Genomic DNA, 22,283 nt, shown 5'->3' on the forward strand with positions numbered 1-22,283 from the left:
TGGTGACGCCATTCTTCAAAAGCAGTTTTGATTGTGCGTTGCTCCTTGTCCAGTGTTTCATAACTCGTTTCTGTGGGGGGTGAGTTTTCAGAGATTGGTATGCTGGGGTCCAAATCGCTGCAGGAGTACCACCCTGATTGTCACCTTGGACATATCTGCTTCCTCTATAAATGGGCGAGTCAGATCGGGATGTGCCAGATTTGTGACCATGGTTAAGGCTGGTCAAAAGCACACTGGGTTCAGCCAAGCAAGTGAACCAAACAGCTTTATGAAGGATGGAAGTCAGGGGGTGGGGGAGATATTTGTTCAGAGAAATTGGTGGTGAATTGCCTATAAAAATTTGCAAAAGTCCAGGAAGCATTGAATTTCTCAGTGGGTCCGGGATTCTATCCAGTTGTGCAGGTCCATCTGAATACCCTCTGGGGAAATAATGTAATCCAAAAATTCAATGGTGGACTGGTTGAAGGTACGCGTCCGTAGTTTGGCGTACGAATCACGCGTCCAAAGCCTCTACAGGATGGACCAGCCATTATGGTAGCGCTGCTCAGGGCTCTCAGAAACACCAGTATATCAGCAAGGCATATGATCAGGTATTGGTCCAGAATGTTCCTGATCACATCATTTACAAAATGTTAAAACTTTGTGGGGGCATAGGTTAAGCCAAATGGCATTACTAGATATTCAGCCTGCCTGTACTGGGTACAAAGAACAATCTTCCATTCGTCCCCATGCCTTATGCACACTAGATTGTACATTTCTCAGAGATCTAATTTAGTGAAAATGCTGCATTAACATTAACTGCTGTCAGCTGTGATGTATTTTGGACCATGACTGTAGAGTAGTGCTTTTTATAAGGTTAGGAGAGGAATCTTCAAACTTGAATCAAATGCTTTATTCCTCTCTATCTTGGTCATGAGTCAGAAGGGGTGTGTGCAAAGGTTCCAAGGCAGACCCCAGCATAAATTAAAGCAGCCTGAAAGCAGTTTTTATAGCAGGAGATTAACAATGCATACCTTTTTCCATCAGCCATACCCCAAAACAGGTGACCAGGAGCTGTGGCATCTCTGTGTCACCTGTAGATCCCCTTTAAGCAGGAGAAATTGTGATGGGAAAATATAGCCCAAAGTTATTACAGGCACAACAAGAGTGAGTGCAAAAGAAAATTATTACAATAAGTAGAATTATTGTTAAGAAGTCCATCTTGCTTCAATAAACTTTTAATTGGAAGAAGATGGCAGAAAATCTAGACTTGGACTGATCAATTTCCATTTTAATTGCTGCCCAAAGGGAGCTAATCAAATCAAATGGGAGTTCCTAAGACAAGTTTTAGTTAAATGTGGTTGCCTCCTGATAGATTTTGATTCCACCACTTTCTGTTGCAGTTAATGAAAATATTCCCATGACCAAGAGATTCTATGAGTCAGAGGTGCTCTCCTGTAATCTCCTGTATTCGAGTTGGAGATCAAATCCTCTACCTACAAAAACACTCCAAAGATAGAATTCAGAGTGAGTTCATGGGGATCATGTATCCAAGTTAGCTGCTTGTGCACTGTAGATGGCTTCTAATAGTTTATAGTCCTTAGAAAGCCATACCACTAATTTCTGAGTTAATTGGCAAATTAACTAATGAGACTAAATAATGAGAAAAAGCAGACATAGGAGGTAACATAAATGCCATATGCCTAGTGGAAAACTAGACTATTGGAGCTACCATGGATTCACCCTGGAGAAAGGCAGATTCTGTTTGCACAGCCAGCTTTCACAGAGGCTCAGTCTGAAGATGGCTGCTTTAAGATATGGTATGTGCTCAACTGGAGCCTCATCAGTGTAGGCTCCACATAGCATACCCTGAGTACCCTAACTACATCCCTTCCCTGGTCAGCATTGCCCCCTTGTGAAACTGTGTTGGCTGGCTCCAAAGTCCTGGAATGTTGTGGGCATCTTTCTATTATCTGAGTGTACCAAGATCCCATGAGAGTTCAACACATCACATTCCTGTGGTGTAAGCCAGACAGAATCAGTCAAAACATACTAATGGCAGGGAGGCAGAAATGTGACTGTTATGTTAAAACTACACAAGATAGGGGACAGAATAAAACAATGTGAAAGTCCTGGTATAAGGAGAGACAAATTTAGTTTACCAAACAGTGCATTCATTAAATGCCAATGACTTCGAGATGCTCTAAGAGGGGAGAGAGGGTTGGCTCAGCTGAGAAAAGGAAAACACTATATCTGAATTAAGAAAATAGGAAAAGGTGACCATGGAGTAGTATCTTGCCTGCATGCTGAACTATGGGATAACATCCGTACAGAATACCAGGAGCACACTGGAAAAACAGGGAAGAAATGTTGGCATAGGAATAAAAGGGAAGGAAGTAATATGACAAAATGTGCTTCAAACTACTGAACACATGAAGACCAAAAAGTCAAACTTTGGCATATTATTGTTATAATTCATTTATATAACACTGTATATGTACACAATGCTTTACAGAACATATCTTGCTTGCACTAAGAACTTATACAGAAAAGTTACAACCACGCAGAACAACAAGGGAGGTTAAGAAAACATTGTAGATGAGCCCCAGGCAAAACCTCTTGATCCAAGTCCCACTCCTACCTCCATTTTCAGTGGGGTTGAATTTTGCTAATGACCCCTAACTTTATACTGAGCTGAACAAAAATTTTAGATCCAAACATCCTTGAACTTTGGAGTACTTATAATCCAGATCTAAATTTTAGATAAATTTAGTGTGCATTACAGTGGTCCCAATAAAATAGATTTATGCATGAGTAAGGATTTTGCCACCTTTGCCCCATTCAGTTTTGCTAACATGACTCAATCCCGCCCTGCAAAACTCCCCCCATCTGATATTTTACTCATGTATTCCCACACTGCTCTGTTTATGCACATCCATCCTGCCTTGTCGCACCTCTTGCTATTCCAGTCACATCCCAGGCCCCCATCCATCTTTGCCAGTACACTTAAGACCTGTCTAGCCCTGTTCTATGCTATTCCACTCCTGAGCCCAGCTCCCCACTCCCACCCTGATACTTTTACAAGTGCACCTCATTCATCTGCACAACCCCCATTGCTTATTCTTCCCTGATCCCCGATATACACAGCTATGCTAATGCTCCTCAACCTTGATCTGCAGCATCTTTTGTTATTCCAATCCTGGTCCCCTCCGGAGGAGACACTGCCAATTTAAATGATTATTTTCTGCTCTTAGACAACTGTCCACTAAGCAAAAGATTGTAACGATCAAAACAGTGTTTACTTGGGACTAAAGCAGCTTTTAATACAAGGACACCATAGGGAAAGGTCTGCTCAGTTAAACCAGTGCACCACTTAGCAAGTTCTAAACTCTCAGAACAGGTATCAGCATCATTGAGCAACCAGTGTGAGGCCCTAAGACATGATGCTGCCAGGGTCAGATTTGGAAAGTATATAGGTACCAGTCTATCCAAACATCCTCCTTCTGCAAATGAAGCTGCTGATCACCAACCCATTTCTTACCTGAGGTAGAAATAGGGGCTTGATTATGTGACACACAAGCTCTACTTTCTCCTGACATTCTTTTGAGTTTTTTTTAATAAACTCCATTTTATTTTATTTTTCAAATTTTTATTAGGTTCCTAGCCAGTTGAAATGTCCTCTACCCTTCAGAGAGCCATTGATCTATGTTCCAGTCTCACAGGCCATGGCATTGTGAACCAATATCACAAGAATGCGCTGCGTTTCCTGATATTAATGCTTGGTTGTTGGACATTTCCTGGTAGATTCTGGAGCCATGCATACTTTAATAGATTGTGCCACAAAGTTGCCCTTGAGGTTTCTTTTGTGTATGGTTAGTTGGACTTTTTTTGTTTGTTTTCTGGTTTGATAAACCAAACAGCTATTTTAGATTTATGTTCAATTACCTGAGGTAATCAGCTATTGTTAAATATGGAGGTGATTTAGGGAAATTCAGTTCTGATCCCAGCTCAAGTAAGGGTTTAACTGTACTGCTCAGATACTTAATTCCAAAGCAGAGTTAGATCATTGTGCCAGACTCCATCTGCTCAGACTAGAGATGCACCTGGCCCGTGAAGTTTGGATCCAATTCCAGATCTCAGCAGCCCCAAATTTGGATCCAGTTTGTTCTGGCACATTATAGAGATAGGAACTTCTACAAAATTTTCAAGCGATCAGCCTTTCATTTTGATTCCATCTTTAGCTGAGACTAGTACCGTAATAATATTAGGACCATGTTGATCTCTGACATTAAAAGCAAACACTTAATGGGTTGATGGAGATCTTCTCCACGTGTGGGGTGAGCTCTCATTTTCCCTTCTCCTGAAAGCGAGAACCTCTGAGAAAGAGAGAGAGAGAGAGTGTGTGTGTGTGTGTGTGTGTGTGTGTGTATTGTTTGTTTGGTGTTTTCAAGCAAGGAAGAAATGAAGCAAGCAGATGAAGAGCAATGTATTTCATATTGCCCGTTCAGTAGACAGATCTCTTTTTGATGGGTCTTGAGTAGAAATGATTGGAAGAAAGGAAAGTTTAAAAATAATAAACCTTTGCAGAACTGTAACATCTTTTGTACAAAACCCTCAAGGCACTTTACAAACAATTTAATCATGTATTTCAACCTCCACTCATGTAGCCAGCCCACATACACACTCACTACTATAAAGGAAAATAAGTATTATTATCCCCAGTCTTCAGATGGGGAAACTGAGCCAGTACAGAGAAGTTTAGAGATTGGTCATGGTCACAGAGCAAGTTAATGACAAAGCATGGAACAGAACTCAGGAGTCCTGACTCAGTCTTTTGCTGTTATCTCCAGACTGCATTTTCCTAATTAACATTCTCAGTTATTAAACTTTTTGTGATATCCTTCTATGGAAGAGACTGTGCACAAACCAGGTGTAGAGTTCTCCCTTGCTCCTTTGTCTGTGTCCAGCTCCTTTGGGCTGTAGGGGGCAACACTTCCTTCCATTTCTCTCCAATTTCTCTACCCAGGTGTGGTCTATTGTGATTGCAGAAGTATAGTTCTCCCCAGAACCCTCACCATGTCTGTCTGTCTGTTAAGCTTACATTATTATGCAGACTAAAGGATGAATAAATACCCTGTGGATTTCACAGAGCAGCCTATGACCAAACATCATGAATCTAATGGGGGACCATCTTCAAGTGAACAATTAAGTGTAGCAAATAGTGAAAATCAGGAAAGTGAAGGTGAAGGGTTAGATCTGAGTCCCTGTTACTGTAGAAGAAGAAGACAAAAGATACCAACCAGGGTTCTGCACAGTAGAAGGTATTCAACAACTAATTCTTTCAGTTTCCTGACTTTTTTAAAAAGAACGTGTGTGCATGCTACAAATCTTGAAGTAGTTCATGGTTTTGAAATGATTTTCATTTTGAATTTGTTGTTTAGTGTCCATATTTTGTGACTGGACTGATGGACTTGAAATCTCACCAGTTCATGACAAATGACATATAGTCATGAAGTCTAAAGTGACAGCCTTTGTCAAGCTGTTGTCTCTCTGCGGGATGAGACCTCAATGATTGACTCCCTTCCGGTACTGCACAAGGGCATGGGGTTAGGAAGAGGGCATAAGGAACAAGCTCCCTCCTTGTACATTCAATAATATAGGTCTCTCCAAAGCACATGAGAATGAGATGAGAAGTACATTGGCCAATGTGTTTGTCCACACAGCATTTCCCCAAGGAAGAGTGGTCTGCAGAATACTGAGCATACTAGCTTCCTGTGCCGCAAACAATAGCAACTCCTCCAGGATGACTCAACATACAACTTCTGAAGCCAAAATCTGATCTGAAATCTGTAGTCAGAGCATACAAACATATGATATAATACTTTGCAATAACTTGCGAATAGTACAAATCTACCCATGGACCCAGCATGTGTTCTCCATTTATCTCCAAAAGGACTGACATAATTTATCACAGTAGGGACACTTTTTTTGTATGTAGCCCCTGCCATTGACGTGTTGTATGATATTTGCTATTGTAGGCTACTTCCATAGGGCCACTTCTGCTGCAGAGGGACTCCAAATATCCCTGCACACAATGAAACTCAGCTTTGTAGTAGTGTTCTCTTCACGGGAACGTGGAAAGGGAAGTGGCAGATGGATTGGGGCTACAGCAAAGTCTTGAACAGTAAGTTCAAGAACCTTGTGTATCAGCTGGACAACATGTATGGGGATGCAGTGGGCTATGGCCACTACTACAGTTTATGGAGGCTTCACTATGCAGTGTTTCCTGGTTGAAAGGGGATTCCATTCCCTGCAAAGTCTGCCTCCTCCATGAGGCAAAGCCTGTTCACTCAGGTTTTTTGCCAAGGACCAGGATTTCACCATATTGTGAGAATCAACTTCTTACTAATGATCATTGCTCTCAAAACCTAAAGCTGCTCGTATGACATTAGAATACTGAGTCCCCTCCTGTCTCCCAGGAGAGCTGTTTTTATATTTAGCTCTAAATCCTCCTATAGTACAAAGCTGACCTCTGGATTATACTGAATTCCAGAACTCTACACCTTTGTATGCTCCCACAATGAGCATGTAAAGAACACCTAGCAGTTTTGCACTTCCACCATATATTTGAGGGTGAAAAACCAACTATCACATAGATTTCCAATAGCTCTGATGCTAAAGATATGTTATATTACCATCTATACATTATAAACTAACCGTAAAGGTTTACATTGCATTTCCAACTGTGGATCTACAGGGATAAACAGTGGATTCCTCTACATTACTAAAAATGAGCTCTGAATGCTTATGGTTGTTTCTTTTTCCCCATCACCACCTTACTGTACCTTCATCCCAATGTTTATTGCAGTCATGGTTTTATGCTTTTCTAGTTTAGCAAAGAGGTAAGTCCATATTATGATCTAATTACACATCAGTTGTTAAATAACAGTATCACTTGTTTGAGTGCAAAGGAAAACCAACAGCTAAAACTTCAGATGTAATTTATTGTGTCACTTAAATAACTTGAGAATGGTCAAATAGATTTTTCTCAAATTTTCCAAAGCAGTTCACTCTCAGGCAGACCTTTTGTGTCAATTACCAGCCTGAAACATTTCTTTTGTAAACTATAAATCTCTAAAAATCTAGGGCTCCAACAGAGTCTACAATGATCATTTAACCATAGCAATGCTAGCTAGCACCACTCTAATTAACCAGGGGGCTCAACCAGGGAACTTTGTAATTTTGATATAGTTGGCACATGCAGACACTGCTAAAATGATTACACAAAGGTAGTCTGAAAAGGGAAAAAAGGGAAGAAAATTGAAAATGCAATGGAAACAAGAAAAAAACAAATGCAGAAGAGTGGGGTTTTTTGTGTGTGTGCTGCGGAAGGCTAAGGGTATTTTGAGTTAAAACCCTTTGAGTTTTTAATGGGTGTGTCATAAATATAAAGGGAAGGGTAAACACCTTTAAAATCCCTCCTGGCCAGAGGAAAAACCCTTTCACCTGTAAAGGGTTAAGAAGCTAGGATAACCTCGCTGGCACCTGACCAAAATGACCAATGAGGAGACAAGATACTTTCAAATCTGGACGGGGGGAGAAACAAAGGTTCTCTCGGTCTGTGTGATGCTTTTGCCAGGACCAGAGCAGGAATACAGGTCAGATCTCTTGTAAAGGGTTAATAAGCAATCTAGTTAGATATGCGTTAGATTCTGTTTTGTTTAAATGACTGATAAAATAAGTTGTGCTGAATGGAATGTATATTCCTGTTTTTGTGTCTTTTTGTAACTTAAGGGATTGTAACATAGAGGGATTCTCTATGTTTTGAATCTGATTACCCTGTAAGGTATTTACCATCCTGATTTTACAGAGGTGATTCTTTTACTTTTTCTTCAATTAAAATTCTTCTTTTAAGAACCTGATTGCTTTTTCATTTTTCTTAAGATCCAAGGGTTTCGGTCTGTGTTCACCTATGCAAATTGGTGAGGATTTTTATCAAGTCTTCCCCAGGAAAGGGGGTGTAGGGTTTGGGAGGATTTGGGGGGGAAAGATGTTTCCAAGCGGGCTCTTTCCCTTTTATATATTTGTTAGACGCTTGGTGGTGGCAGCAATAAAATCCAAGGGCAAAAGGTAAAATAGTTTGTACCTTGGGGAAGTTTTAACCTAAGATGGTAAAAATAAGCTTAGGGTTTTTTTCATGCAGGTCCCCACCTCTGTACCCTAGAGTTCAGAGTGGGGAAGGAACCTTGACATGGTGGCAGAGCGGTGGGATTAACTTGAAATTATTTTAAGATCAGTTTGGGATTTTTTGAACCAGAAGCACAGATTTTTTAAAAGGACATATTTTTTTTCCTCTGGGCTGTTGGAAAGCAGATTTTAAGCTGAAAGCAGTTAGAGGGTTTTTTTGTCTCTGCTTGGGGGCCAGAGCAGAGACAAAAGGGAATTGTCTTTTGTGAGCTAGAGTTTTCTCTACCTAAAGGCAGGGTGGTTAACCTCCTGCAGGGAAATTCACAAGTCTTTACAGACCTGAAGTTGTTTTTTACCTAAGAGCAACTAGAGGGGTTTTCTGTCTATTTGCCTGGAGACAAAGATGTTAGGGGTTTTTTTTAAGGATTTTTCTGTAGGCTGACAATCATTATCAGACAACATAGGTATCCAGTTACAGCACAACCTATTTTTGTTTTGATAAGCCAAGTTTTTTGTTTGTTTGTTTTAGTTCTAACTCTCAGGTGTAAAGTTAGTTAAAAACAGAGAGGCAAACATGGCAGAGCCCAAGGCAGAAACAGCCAAAGAGGCTGCCCGCAGGAGAGAACTAGAGGCAGCAAGAGAGACAGAAAAAAAACCAAGAGGCTGCTCACAGGAGAGCTATGGAGGCAAAGGAAAAAGAAATGGAGGAAAAGGAAAAAGAGAGGAAGCATGCTGAGGTGGAGAAGGAAAAAGAGACGAAGCATGCACTGGAGATGGAGAAGGCAAAGGCTGAGCGGAATCTACTGGATAACCCTAACCATCCTTCCCCACAATCCACAAATGGGAGTGACTATGTCCACAGTATGATGAATCCAGTGATATTGCTGAATATTTTCTCACCTTTGAGAGACTGTGCACTCTCCATAAAATTCCTGAAGTTCACAAGATGACCACATTGGTCGCAAAATTAACTGGAAGAGCTCTGGACATATTCAATAAGATGCCTATTGATGAGGCTTCTCACTATAATAAATTCAAGGATTTGGTTTTAAAGCAATTTCAAATTACATCTGAAACAAACAGAGTAAAATTTTGAACCCTTAAGAGAGGGCCTGGTCTAAGTAATGTGGCTTATCTAAACCAGATGAAGGATCTGTTAGGTAAATGGGTCCAAGGAAGGGGTGTCACTAGCTTTGACGGAATGTGTGATTTGATAGCTCAGGAGCAATTCCTGAATATGTCCAAGGAGGAAATAAAACAGTGTTTATGGGATAAGGAAATGGACTCAGCAGAAAGTCTTGCTTCTTATGCTGATCTATACGAGCAGTCGCAGACCGCTAGAGAGGCGGGGCAAGCCGGAACAAAACAGGTGGAGGGAGCAGAGAGGAACAACCCTGGTTGCAGTTGGAGCAGATACCAGAAGGGACAACCTCAGACCACACCCTACTACCAGGTGCAGCCCAAGGCCCCACCTACCTGCCAAGGAACCCTCCAGCCAACTTATCGTCCCGCCACACCATTCTCCAGCAACCCCCCTGGCCCCAGTGACCCATCAGCTGGACGATGTTTTAAATGTAACGAGCCAGGGCATGTAAAGGCCAACTGCCCCAAGAACCCCAACAGATTACAGTTCATTGCACCGGAATCACACCAGAGGTCCTCAGGCCCAGATACCTCCCAGATACCCTTGGAGCAGAGGGAAACTGTGAGTGTGGGCGGGAAGAAGTCACCGCGTGGAGGGACACCAGAGCACAAGTGTCGGCTATCCATGCTTCCTTAGTGGACCCCAGTTTAATCGACCCAGAGATCCAAGTGACAATTCAACCCTTTAAGTCCAACTCTTTCAATTTGCCTACAGCCAAGTTGCCTGTCCAGTACAAGGGCTGGTCAGGAACGTGGACTTTTGCAGTCTATGATGATTATCCCATCCCCATGCTGTTGGGGGAAGACTTGGTCAATCATGAGAAGTGAGCCAAGAGGGTGGGAATGGTCACCTGCAGCCAGGCTAAGCAAGCCATCCCACCTAGCTCTGTTCCGGAAGCCTCTACCAGGACCCGGTCAGAGGTGATGGACCCGGACCCCATGCCAATGTCTGCAACAGCAGTAGTGGATCCAGTCCCAGAGACCCAGACAGAGCCAGTTCCAGAACCGGAACTGGCAGCAGCCAATAACTCTACACAAGAGGTTCAGCCAGAGCCTGAACCCCAACATAGTGCACCAGCGGAGAGCGGTTCACAGTCAACAGAAACAGCCCCATCCCCTACATCTCTTCCAGAGGGACCAAGCCTCGGTCCACAATCCAATGAGGAACTGATGTCTCCAGCATCAAGGGAACAGTTCCAGACCAAACAGGAAGCAGATGAAAGCCTCTAGAGAGCTTGGACGGCAGCCCGGAGCAACCCACCGCCTCTCAGCTCTTCTAATCGATCCAGAGAATTAAAGGTTTGTCAGTTTACAGCCCAGGGAGGAGATGGCGCTGAGTGGCCTGAAGGTGTCTCCTATGAAGGGAAAAGTGCTGGTGGCGTGGAAGAGGTGAGCCTCTCCATGACCCTTGGGTGTATGCAGCGACAGCAGATCAAGAAGCTGTGCAGTAGCTACGCGCCGACATTCTCAGCCACCCTAGGACAGATTGAATGGGCATACCACTCCATTGACACAGGTAATGCTCACCCAATTAAAGTCCAACCTTACCAGGTGTCTCCTCAAGCTAAAACTGCTGTAGAATGGGAGATCCAGAATATGCTACAGATGGGGGTAATCCGCCCCTCTGGCAGTGCATGGGCATCTCCAGTGGTTCTAGTTCCCAAACCAGATGGGGAGATACATTTTTGCATGGACTACCATAAGCTAAATGCTGTAACTCGCCCAGACAACTATCCAGTGCCACGCACAGATGAACTCTTAGAGAAACTGGGATGGGCCCAGTTCATCTCTACCTTGGTCTTAACCAAGGGGTACTGGCAGGTACCGCTAGATGAATCCGCCAAGGAAAGGTCAGCCTTCACCACACATGTCGGGCTGTATGAATTTAATGTGCTCCCTTTCAGGCTGCGGAATGCACCCGCCACTTTCCAAAGACTTGTAGATGGTCTCCTAGCGGGATTAGGAGAATATGCAGTCGCCTACCTTGACGATGTGGCCATATTTTTGGATTCCTGGGCAGAACACCTGGAACATCTACAAAAAGTCTTTGAGCGCAGAAGGGAGGCAGGACTAACTGTTAAGGCTAAGAACTGTCAAATAGGCCTAAACAGAGTGACTTACCTTGGACACCAGGTGGGTCAAGGAACTATCAACCCCCTACAGGCCAAAGTGGATGCTATCCAAAAGTGGCCTGTCCCAAAGTCAAAGAAACAGGTCCAATCCTTCTTAGGCTTGGTCGGTTATTACAGGCGATTTGTACCGCAATACAGCCAAATCGCCGCCCCACTGACAGACCTAACCAAAAAGAAACAGCCAAATGCCGTTCAGTGGACCAAAGATTGTCAGAAGGCCTTTAACCAGCTTAAAGCGACACTCATGTCTGACCGTGTGCTAAGGGCCCCAGACTTTGACAAACAGTTCCTAGTAACCACAGATGCATCCGAGCATGGTGTGGGAGCAGTTTTAATGCAGGAAGGACCGGATCAAGAATTCCACCCTGTCGTGTTTTTCAGCAAGAAGCTGTCTGAGAGGGAAAGCAACTGGTCAGTCAGTGAAAAAGAATGTTACGCCATTGTCTACGCTCTGGAAAAGCTACGCCCGTATGTTTGGGGACGGCATTTCCACCTGCAAACCGACCATGCTGCGCTACCGTGGCTTCATACCGCCTCAGGAAATAACAAAAAACTTATTCGGTGGAGTTTAGCTCTCCAAGATTTTGATTTCGACATCCAACACATCTCAGGAGCTTCTAACAAAGTGGCTGAGGCACTCTCCTGTGAAAGTTTCCCAGAATCAACTGGTTAAAATCGTCCTTGAGATGTGGAAAATATTGTTAGTCTTTATATACTTGGTAGTATATTTAGAGGTGCATGTGTCTTATTAACTCTATTTTCTCCTAGAACTCCAGGAAGAAATAACAGCCAGCGTTTCACCCTATCTGTGATTTCGGGGGCATGTCATAAATATAAAGGGAAGGGTAAACAGGGTGTTTTTCTTTTAGGGTATAGTAAGGTTAGATCCTTCCTCCTGCTACATATTTCATGCGTACTCTGAACTACATCTGCTACCAGCTCCTTCTGCTTCTGGTGCTGATGTGGCAATTCCTCCTACCTAATCTGAATCAAGTTTCAGTGCAGTTCTCAGTACTCGTCTAGACTAAATGGTAATCAGATAAGAGTGCTTATTAAGAATATTAAGTTCAGCAATGACACAGAAAAGGTTTAAATGTTGTAACTGACTCTCTTCCAGGGTTTGTTCTGTTCTTTTATTGCACAGAGCTTGCTGATGATCCCTGGGTCTGTGTTTGTGCTGTTGTGCTACAAGGATCCTGTAAGCCAGGGCAGGATTCCAGAGGACAAGCTGGAGGAATGTAATGTGAAGCCTGTGGAACCTAAGTGGTGCACAGGCCTTGTGTAGATCCTCTGTTAATGGGGCAATTTTTTTATTCTAAAAGAATGTTTTATACTCCAAATGTGATAGAAACTGTACCTTAAAACATACAGGGTGTAGAGAATCTCAAGATGTGTCTTCGTCCATCCAAACAGCTACAGACAAGCATTAGCTTCTGCTTACTCCTAAATATATACCAGAATGTGGGGCACTCTCTATTAGCAAGGTAGAATCTGGGGCATATTGGAACACCATCTGAGTTGGAAGGTTGCAAGAACATTATACTTGAGCCCAGAGCCTGCAAGACCTAAAAAGCTTGGACTTTGTGTAGATTTTGCACCAGGCGGGGAGCACATGAAATTTTGGATGGATGTAAAAAAAACAACAACCCCACTTTTCAACCAGAGAAACTGCCCTTCTCTTGTACACACAATTCAGAGAAAATAGCTAAGATTTCCCACTAGAAAGGATGCTTTGAATGAAGAAAATGCTTGCTGAGCTCTATCAGGTACCCAGCCTAGAAGAGTGCATTATAAAATTATTTTTTAAATCACTCGGCCGTTTCCAACATTCTCGTCTGGTATTCCCAAGGTCCTGGTTGGTTGGCCGGCTGCCACCCTCTGCCCTAGTCAGGGTCATTGTACTTTGATTGCTTGGGGGAGGGGGAGGGAGAGACTTAAGATCTTGTTGCAACACATTGATTTGAAGCAGGTGCAGCTTTGAGACAGCTTCTGCTATCTCATCCACCTCCCACATTCCCATCTGGATTTCCAACTTTGATATTTTTTTTCTTTCCTTTCTTGTCAAGAAAATTTACAAAGCTTGTCCTTCATCTCTTTCCAAAGATGTGGCATGTGAAGGGAAAACAGCAGAGGGGTGCTGCGTCTTATCAGGGTTTACTTCCCCACACTTCAGCTGTCAGCCATAGCCGGGGTGTGATTTCCTTTCGGTCTCTCATAACTATGGTAAAGAAAAGTTCCCTGATTTACTACCTAGTTGGTCCTTTGTTTTCTAATCCACAGAAGTGTCAACATTTTCCTTTTTAAAATTTACTATTTATTTTCACATTTACAGTGTAACATATGTTGCAACAGCAACTGAGCAATTATTTGCAAAATGTAACAGACATGATGTAAAGCTATGCACAGAGAATATGGAATGGCTGTACACCTCCTGCACTGTATAGTGTTCTTCAGACTTGAGAAGAGACAGAATTCACATGTTGTAAACAAAAAAGGGATACTTTATCCAGAATGCTGGATATACACAGACCTGTAGCTCTCAGCTGCTCAAATTCAGAGACTGGGGAGCAAAGACTGTTGTCTGGAGATACCGTACAGTCTCAGAGAGTAGAAGCAAGTGACCTGCACTACCTCTGGGATCTTTTAGGAGAAAGAGTTAACCTACAGCAGGGCTGTTCTGATCACACTCACTAGACCACAGGGGAGAGTGAACAAATGATACCTGTAGATCTAATCAGCATGAATACTTTACCTTAGTTCTTTTGCTAGAGGATGATAATTAACTATATGTATCATTCATTCTTAGATATGATCATGTCACTCTATCGAGTAATGGAGCCATATACCCTGAAAAATCTAACCATAAAACAGATTGTTGTGAGCACATCCCCTCAATGCTCCATTCTCCACACTTCAAGGTCTTTGTCCTGATACTCAAATTCCTGCATGAAATTGGCCTAAGGTACATGAGAGATCATCTCTGCACCCACAACCATAGCCTCCTGCAACGGCTGCGTTCCATAGGAATGATGGAGCTGCCAACCCCAGGGAGACAGAATTTTCAGAGTGGTTCCCATGTAACTCAATACAGCTCACTACCCAAAGAGAGGAGAATGACCACAAAGACCTTACTGCCTTCAGAACAAAATGCAAAACTCTCTTCTTTTTGACTTCACTTTCCACAATTAGCTCTTCACATCCACAGGCACAAAAATACACCCAGGCTAACTGTTCATGTTTACTCCTACAGGTGGAGAAAGGGGGAGAGATCGTTTTGTGACTGTTTTAACACATGTGAGACACTGGTATTACTGTGACATGGGGCTTCATAACTAGATAAATATGTGAGACTCCTGATATTAGGTGCACAGACCCAAACTAAGCCATCCTTGGGAGGGGAGATCAGCTTTGCTTGATATCAGATGCACAAAGCAAACCTCTATTTTCACTGCCGTTCTCCATATTCCAGATTAAGAGTATGTCTACACTGAAAAAAAAATGCATTCTGAACTCATATTAACTAACTCGGGTTAATGCATCTTTTATTTCAGATTAGCAGTTTGAGTGAAAGCCTATAAAGGAGCCTGGGGTTGAACTCAAGCTGCTAACCTGAGTTAAAAGTCTCATTGCCCATGTCCTCACTGCTATTTTAACCCAAGCTTGCTAATGCAGGTCAGCTAACCTGAGCCGAGTATACCTTTTTTTGCAGCGTAGGCATACCCTAAGTGATTAGCTAAAGCAACATGAGCCACTACAATTCCAGCTGCGTCATCTAGCTAGGTCTCAGTAATACATAGTAATTATTAAACAATCAGAGGATAACAGGGTGCTAAGGAATAGCCAACATGGATTTGTCAAGAAGAAATCATGCCAAACCAACCTAACTACCTTCTTACTTAGGGTTAGTGGCCTATTGGATGCGGGGAAGCAGTAAAGGTGGTATATCTGAATTTTAGTAAGGATTTTGACACAGTCCCACATGAGTTACAACAGAAATTCTTTCCGAGGTGTCTGGCAGGGGGTCTTGATGGCATGCTCCATGTTCAATTGATCACCATATTTGGGGTGGAGAACGAATGGTCTCCCAGGTCAGATTGGCAGAGAACCTGGGGGGGTTCACCTTCCTCTGCAGTGAGGGACATGGGGCACTTGCTGGTTTAAACTAGAGTTGAATGGTGGATTCTCTGTAACTTGAAGTTTTTAAATCATGGTTTGAGGACTTCAGTAACTCAGCCTGAGATTATGGGTCTATTACAAGAGTGGCCTGCAATGTGCAGGAGGTCAGACTATATTATTACAATGGTCCCTCCTGGCCTTAAAGTCTATGAGTCTGAGAGACATTCTCATAAGCAAACTAGGGAAATGTGGTCTAGATGAAACTACTATAAGGTGCGTGTACAACTGGTTGAAAGATTCTTTCAAAGAGTAATTATCAATGGTTTGTTGTCAGACTGGGAGGATGTATCTAGTGGGCACAGGTGCTGGAACTAAGGGTGCTGCTGCACCCCCTGGCTTGAAGTGGTTTCCATCATATACAGGGCTTACAGTCTGGTTCAGTGGCTCTCAGCAACCCCACTATAAAAGTTGTTCCAGCCCCCCTGCTAGTGGGGTCCAGTGGGGATCTATTTTGGGTCAGATACTAGTCAATATTTTCATTAATAACTTGGATGGTGGAATAGAAAGTACCTTAATAAAATCTGCAGATGACATGAAGCTGGGAGGCCTTACAGGCACTTTTGAGGACAGGGTTAGAATTCAGAATGACCTTAATAAATTTGAGTATTTGTCTGAAATGAACAAGGTGAAATTCAGTAAAGACACATGCACAGTACTATACTTAAGAAGGAAAAATAAAGCACAAATACAAAATGGGAACTAACTGGCTAGGCGTTATTACTGCAGGAAAGGAGGGGTTATAGTGAATCACAAATTGACTATGAGTCAACTGTGATGCAACTGCAAAAAAGGCAAATAGCATTCTGGGCTGTATTAACAGGTGTGTCATTTGTAAGACACGGGAGGTTATTGTTCTGCTCGACTCCAGGCCTGACCTGGAGTACTGTGTCCAATTCTGGGTGCCAGACTTTAAGAAAGATGTGAACAAATTGGAGGTAGTCCAGAGGAGAGCAACAGAAATAACAAAAGCTTTAGAAAACTTGACCTACATGGAAAGGTATAAAAAAAATGGGCAGGCGTAGTCCTGAGAAAGGAAGATTGTTTGGGACCTGTTAACAGTCTTCAGATAAGTTAAGGTCTGTCTTCAAGAGGACTGTGATTAACATTAAGTTCTCCACGTCCATTGAAGGTAGGACAAGAAGTAATGGGCTTAATATACAGCAAGGGAGACTCAGTTTAGATATTAGGAAAAACTTTCTAACTATAAGGGTAGTTAGGGACTGAAATAGGTTACCAAGGAAGTTGTGGATTCACAACATTAGAGGTTTTTATGAACAAGTTAAACAAGCATCTATCGGGGAAGGTTTAGGTATACTTGGTCCTGTGGCATGGACTAGATGACCTACATTTCCATGCAATATCAGGCACCTCGTCCACTGTGATTGGATGGTGGCACTCTTATGTGACAGAAACAACATTAGACTGTGGTTTGGTGAGTTGAGCCTCTGAGAGAAGGCCCTAAACAGAGCCAATAGGATGGATAATAAGAGCCAGCCCCCTGGCCTGTTCTTGAAAAATGCTCTTTTCCACTTACTCTAGAGTTGTAAAAGTAGGATGCTCCCTTCGCTGATGTTTAAAAGTCATTTATGAGATTTATATTATAGGCTTATTTTTTAGACCATTACGTAGAGGGGTGTTGTCTTAAGGTTAGTGCACGGGACTGAGGTTTTGTTAGTTTCATTGTGATTGCTAACGCTGAGGGGCAGTACCTAAGGATTGCTAGGGGACTTGTTGCTATTCCTAAAATAAAATGTCTCTTCCTTCTTCTGAACAACAGTGCAAGGCAGAACATAACTTTTCCATGGCACTCCTTGAGTAAGAGTAATGGGCAATTCCAGCAAACTGCCCAACCTTCTCCTAATGAAATAGGCTCTACTGTCCAGAGTTGCAACTGAGCCGTTGTGGATCGCATAAGTAGTGTGTTTGCTTTACATAGTCACTGTGCTGATTGCAGCTAACTCGTTGATTTGGGATACATGCTCTGTAAAATGCAATATTCTTCCAACGTTCCAACTGGAAAGCCCTGAATTTCCTGTCAGCAGCACCATGTAGATAAGCATGTCTTGGAATGTGCATGTCTGTAGAGGGCATTGCACTTTCGCATCCCTAAAAATGTCTGTAGAGAAAGATTATAGCCTCCCAACAGGTTATTCATCCTCTCAGCCACACAGTAAAGAAGAGAAACACATGCAGCTGCTCTGTAGGTTAGGAAATGGGATCACAGTAGGTAGTAATGATAGCCCAGAACAAGGAATGAATTAAAGTCATATGTACAATGGGACTCGCCTATTTGCCCTATATGAGAGTAGAGCAGCTAAATTCCCACATACCCCACTGTCAATCTGTCTTTCCCCCAATATTTATTATTTGAATTTGCTTGTTTTTCTGTGTATTTCAGAAATTGTGAGGTGCTAGACACTATAATTACAAGTCATCTCAATGGGCTGCAGATTCCCTAGATTCTAACATGACAGTTATATCAACAATACATTGGTGACTATTAATGGAGGGTATCAAAGACCAGTATGGACTTAGCCAGTTATTAGAATCCACCATCCAGTGGCTGGATTTGTTGTGTATGCACATTATTGCAGCCACAATTCAAACTGGAACCTTTGTGGTCCATTCTCAGCAGCTCTTCAAGTGAGTCAGTGGGAGCTATGCTGAGCAGGTGTCAGCTGGAAGACACTCTGCAGACCCTGCAAAACATGAACAGCTGGTTCAGATGTCCAGTGAATGTTTCAGAAAAGCTATGTTATTAAATGATCAGCATATCCATCATGTCATCAGTCGTGAGTTTAAGAAAACCCTTGAACACTTATAACTGAAGAACAAGATTTTGCTTCTGGAAGCTATTTCTCATGCTCAACCACCTTTCCTCATTAATGTTCAAAGTTTAGGAATAATTATCAACAATTCCATAATGTCAGTGCCCTGCAGAGGAACAGTTGCAATATCATTGTTTGCTGGTTCCAAGGTGTGGAAACCCAGAGAGAATGTTCAGGAAAAATGACATGAATACATCTACATTAGAGCTTTGGGTGTGATTCTGCCTTGTCTTTCCTGGGAGGGACACAGTCAAGGTGTCAGCTCACTGTTTCTTTAATCTCAAGATCTGATGAATCATTGTTTTGTTCTCCCAGCCTCAGCTGTCAAGTCCCTACTCTTTCTAACAAAGAACAAATAGAGGCTGTTGTCTTGGCTTGGAGGAGGACAGTTTGCCCTTGTTACAGTACAGGTGCAACAGCTTTACTGTGAACTGACCTGGTTTGGTACATCTCTCTCTAACCTGCAAACATCTAGTGCCATCTGTCTGTATGTCTCTGCGGCTATGAGGACTGAAAATATTTTTACCCCATGAGGATCATTTCCTTCTGACAGCAAGCCTCAGGATCTGAATGCAGGTTTCTCCATTATGTACTAGATCCTAGACATCAGCACTCACTAAGGGCACCGCCCGAGGCAATGATTCTTGGAATATGGGATTGGGCCATGCAGAAATTGTCAGGTCCTCGGACCGGGCAGTATAGGCCACTATGTTTTTCCCCCCGATTAAGTGGCATCCAAACCTCTGTACCAATAATGTATTGCAGCACATTTTTTGTGCTCAGGCCCCCCTGTAGCCTTCTCCAAGGCTAGCATATTCTTCGTAACTATGCTAAAAAGTGATGAAATCTACACTTTCCTCCACCCACTCCTGAGAGGCCATAATCTCTACTGTGCTCCCAGCATGTCCTCAGAGGCAGGGAATCTCATCTCCGTGATAGGCCCAGTCCCTACACAGACACTGATCCTCTATGACACTCCAGGCACACTTACTCTCTAGAGACCAGGAATGTCACCTCCATCAATGCCCCCAAATATTCCCAACCTACAGAAGGAATTATCTCTACAGTGCTCCTGGTCTCAGGACAGGGAAAGCTTGTGTGTGTTTTGACATAGTTTGATTTCTTGCCCATTGTGAAATACTCGTTGCTGGGCATGGAGTTAGTGATATAAGAGGAAATTAACTTGAGCCAGTCATCATCCAGCTGAATTTAATACAGTCGAGTCCTACAATCTTACTGAAATACTGTGAGAGTTAATAAATAATGTCACATGCACACAAGAAAAATATAAGGCTTTTAATGACCAAACTCATGACATCTACTTTATTTTTTTCCCTCTAGTTGGCTATGAGTTTGGCTCTCTATGTTCAATGCTAAACAACTAGAGCAAATATTCCATGGCTGCTGGAGAGGGGAAGTCAAATCTCATGGCTGTATTGGTAGTGGGAAATAAAGCTAGCCTCCCACTTTGCTTGTGTTTATGTCTTTTGAGATTCTCTTTCTTAAGGATGCAGTAGGACAGAAAGACTTTGGCTTTGCTGTAAACAGGCTTTTCTTCTGTAAAATCTTGTGCTATTCATTAGCTATAGAACATTGCACCACTGGAGGATGATGGCATCAGAAAGTGAATAAGCAAAATTGACAAGTAAAGGATTGCTCCAAGCCAGGTCACATCAGAGGGTAAAGATTATACTGTGTCTGAGTAAAAAGATTGCCAGCAATGCCTACCTTACAGAGAACACAGTAAAAACGTTGAATAAGGTAATACTCAGACACACACATACAACTCCAGGATTGAGCAAAAGTATATGGATGCTGGAGCGTTGCTGGGTTGCAACCAACTCCTTCACTGGTTCTCCCTCTCTCCTAAAGGTTCATGTGCACTTAAATACTGAAGCTTTGGGGTCGGGAAAAAAGATTTCTTATGATATAAATATACACAATTTAACAGCATAAAAGAGGTTTCCACAGGCAAAGAACTAATAGGAATGTCCAGTGTTCCTGTTTTTCCTCTTGTGAATTAGATTCTCTTTTTTACTGCTATTCTGTCTTTACTCAATCAAGTATATTTAGGTTTGATTTTGTTGTGTTTGGCATGAGGTTATTAAGAGTTCACAGGGGAAGTAGAAAAATAACTGAGTTTCTCAAGATACATTCAATTATGAATTAAAACTGAACAAGCAAGTTGATGATGTGAGGTAGGGGGGAAACAGCTGTCTGATTGCAGAGAAACTCCACCCACCAAAGCTCTGAAGCGGAGTATCAGATTGTAAGTATGACATCCTCAGAGTAAACTCTTAATGGTTGTTCGAACCTTGATGATAGGACATTAAGGGACAGATTCTTTCATGCTTATTCTCATGTAAGTAGTACAACACTCCTTCAGTAGTCTTTTTTATTTCAATAGCACTAGATGGCAGAATCTGGTCATAATATAGTAGTTTCTGAGAGCCTTGGGCTTTACAAAATCAGCCCTTTTTTAGGCTGCAGATTAATACATGCAAGCTCTTTGGGGCAGAGACCATCTTTGGGTGGGGTATACAGTGCTTAGCATAATAGAGTTCTCTAGGACGTGGGCTCCTGGGCACTGCCACAATACAAATGATAAATTATTAAAATTAGGACTTTGCCCCCTCCCTCTAATTGTCTCTCTCTCTCTCTCTCTCCCTTTCATTGGACTGTTTTGAATCCCTCTGATTTCTGAATGGCATTTGGTAACAATTCTCAAACTTTCCTTTCCTCCTGCCCTACAGGAGCACATTTACAAGCTGATGAAGAGTGACAGCTACGCACGTTTCCTCCGTTCTAACACGTACCAAGACTTATTGCTGGCGAAGAAGAAGGTATCTTTTGGGAAGGACATGCTTGCATCTCTTAGCACCTATTGATTCTCGCCTGCTGCTTGCTGCTAGTGTGAAAATGGGAATATTGTTTCATTTACTTTTTTTTTTTAGAACATTTGTTTCCTTCACCTGAAGGCCCAGGGTATGGCATCCCTATATAGAGCTTTGGCAACCATGGCAGGGGAAAGGTAGAATGGCCAGCCAGTCAAAACACAGAATATGGAAAAATGCTCAGATTATACTGGTGTCTTCCAAACTCAATGCAGGCAATTAGAAGTCCACTGTCTCCTCTTCATGACAAAGATGATATCTTGTATCAGAATTAGACCCCATAAATGTGTTCATTTACTAGTCAGGGTAACAAGATTGGGGAGATGGTACAGTATCCTAGATGTAACCATGTGATCTTCCTTTGGGATGCCTTACCTGGGGACCTCCCTGTAATGTCTTACCCCCTCCTCCTTTTCCCAGCTCTTTGCTCCCCGAAAATGTTTGCTTTTTATTTTAAACAAGAAATAATTGTAACCCAGAGAGAAATCAAGAACTTCAGCCATGTTCTTCACCAAAGACCTGGGCCTCAGTTCTTTTCATCCCCTGGGTGTCAGCACATCCACTGCCAGCAACATATTTTCTGACAGGAATTCCCCACTCAGAGTAGCAAAGGATTGATTCTGTAGGATTAAGTCAGTTCTTGTCCAGCCAGTTCTATTCAGGCAAGGGGGGTTGGAAGGTAAGATATTTACTTCTGCATTTGTGGCTGTGTTTAAATGCTTTCTGTACCTCCGAGCTTGCTCCAGTACTCTGCAAGAGAGAGCAAGAATGTGTTTGTGTGCACGCACCTACCTTTGTATGACCCACTTACAAAACACTAGATACAATTACTTCCAGCTACTGCAGCCTGAGCTTGTGGTTTTCCATCACCATACTCTCTGCTGTTTCTCCACTGCATTCTCAATGGGCTGTCAAATTACAATTTATTGGCACAACTCAATGAA

The 22,283-nt window shown here is 42.5% G+C and overlaps 1 protein-coding gene across 2 annotated transcripts in view; it reads left to right on the plus strand.

The window, feature by feature from the left end:
* The window catches only part of RGS6 (regulator of G protein signaling 6), a 499,145-nt gene that overhangs the window by 427,381 nt on the left and 49,481 nt on the right, over positions 1-22,283 (plus strand). For both annotated transcript variants that reach the window (XM_074955587.1, XM_074955588.1), the window contains exon 16: positions 21,199-21,288. In XM_074955587.1, coding sequence (XP_074811688.1) covers positions 21,199-21,288 — 90 coding nt within the window. The remainder of the gene's footprint in view (positions 1-21,198; positions 21,289-22,283) is intronic.

The sequence above is a fragment of the Natator depressus genome, chromosome 6 (genome assembly GCF_965152275.1).
Source record: "Natator depressus isolate rNatDep1 chromosome 6, rNatDep2.hap1, whole genome shotgun sequence".
NCBI classification, from domain to species: Eukaryota; Metazoa; Chordata; order Testudines; family Cheloniidae; genus Natator; species Natator depressus.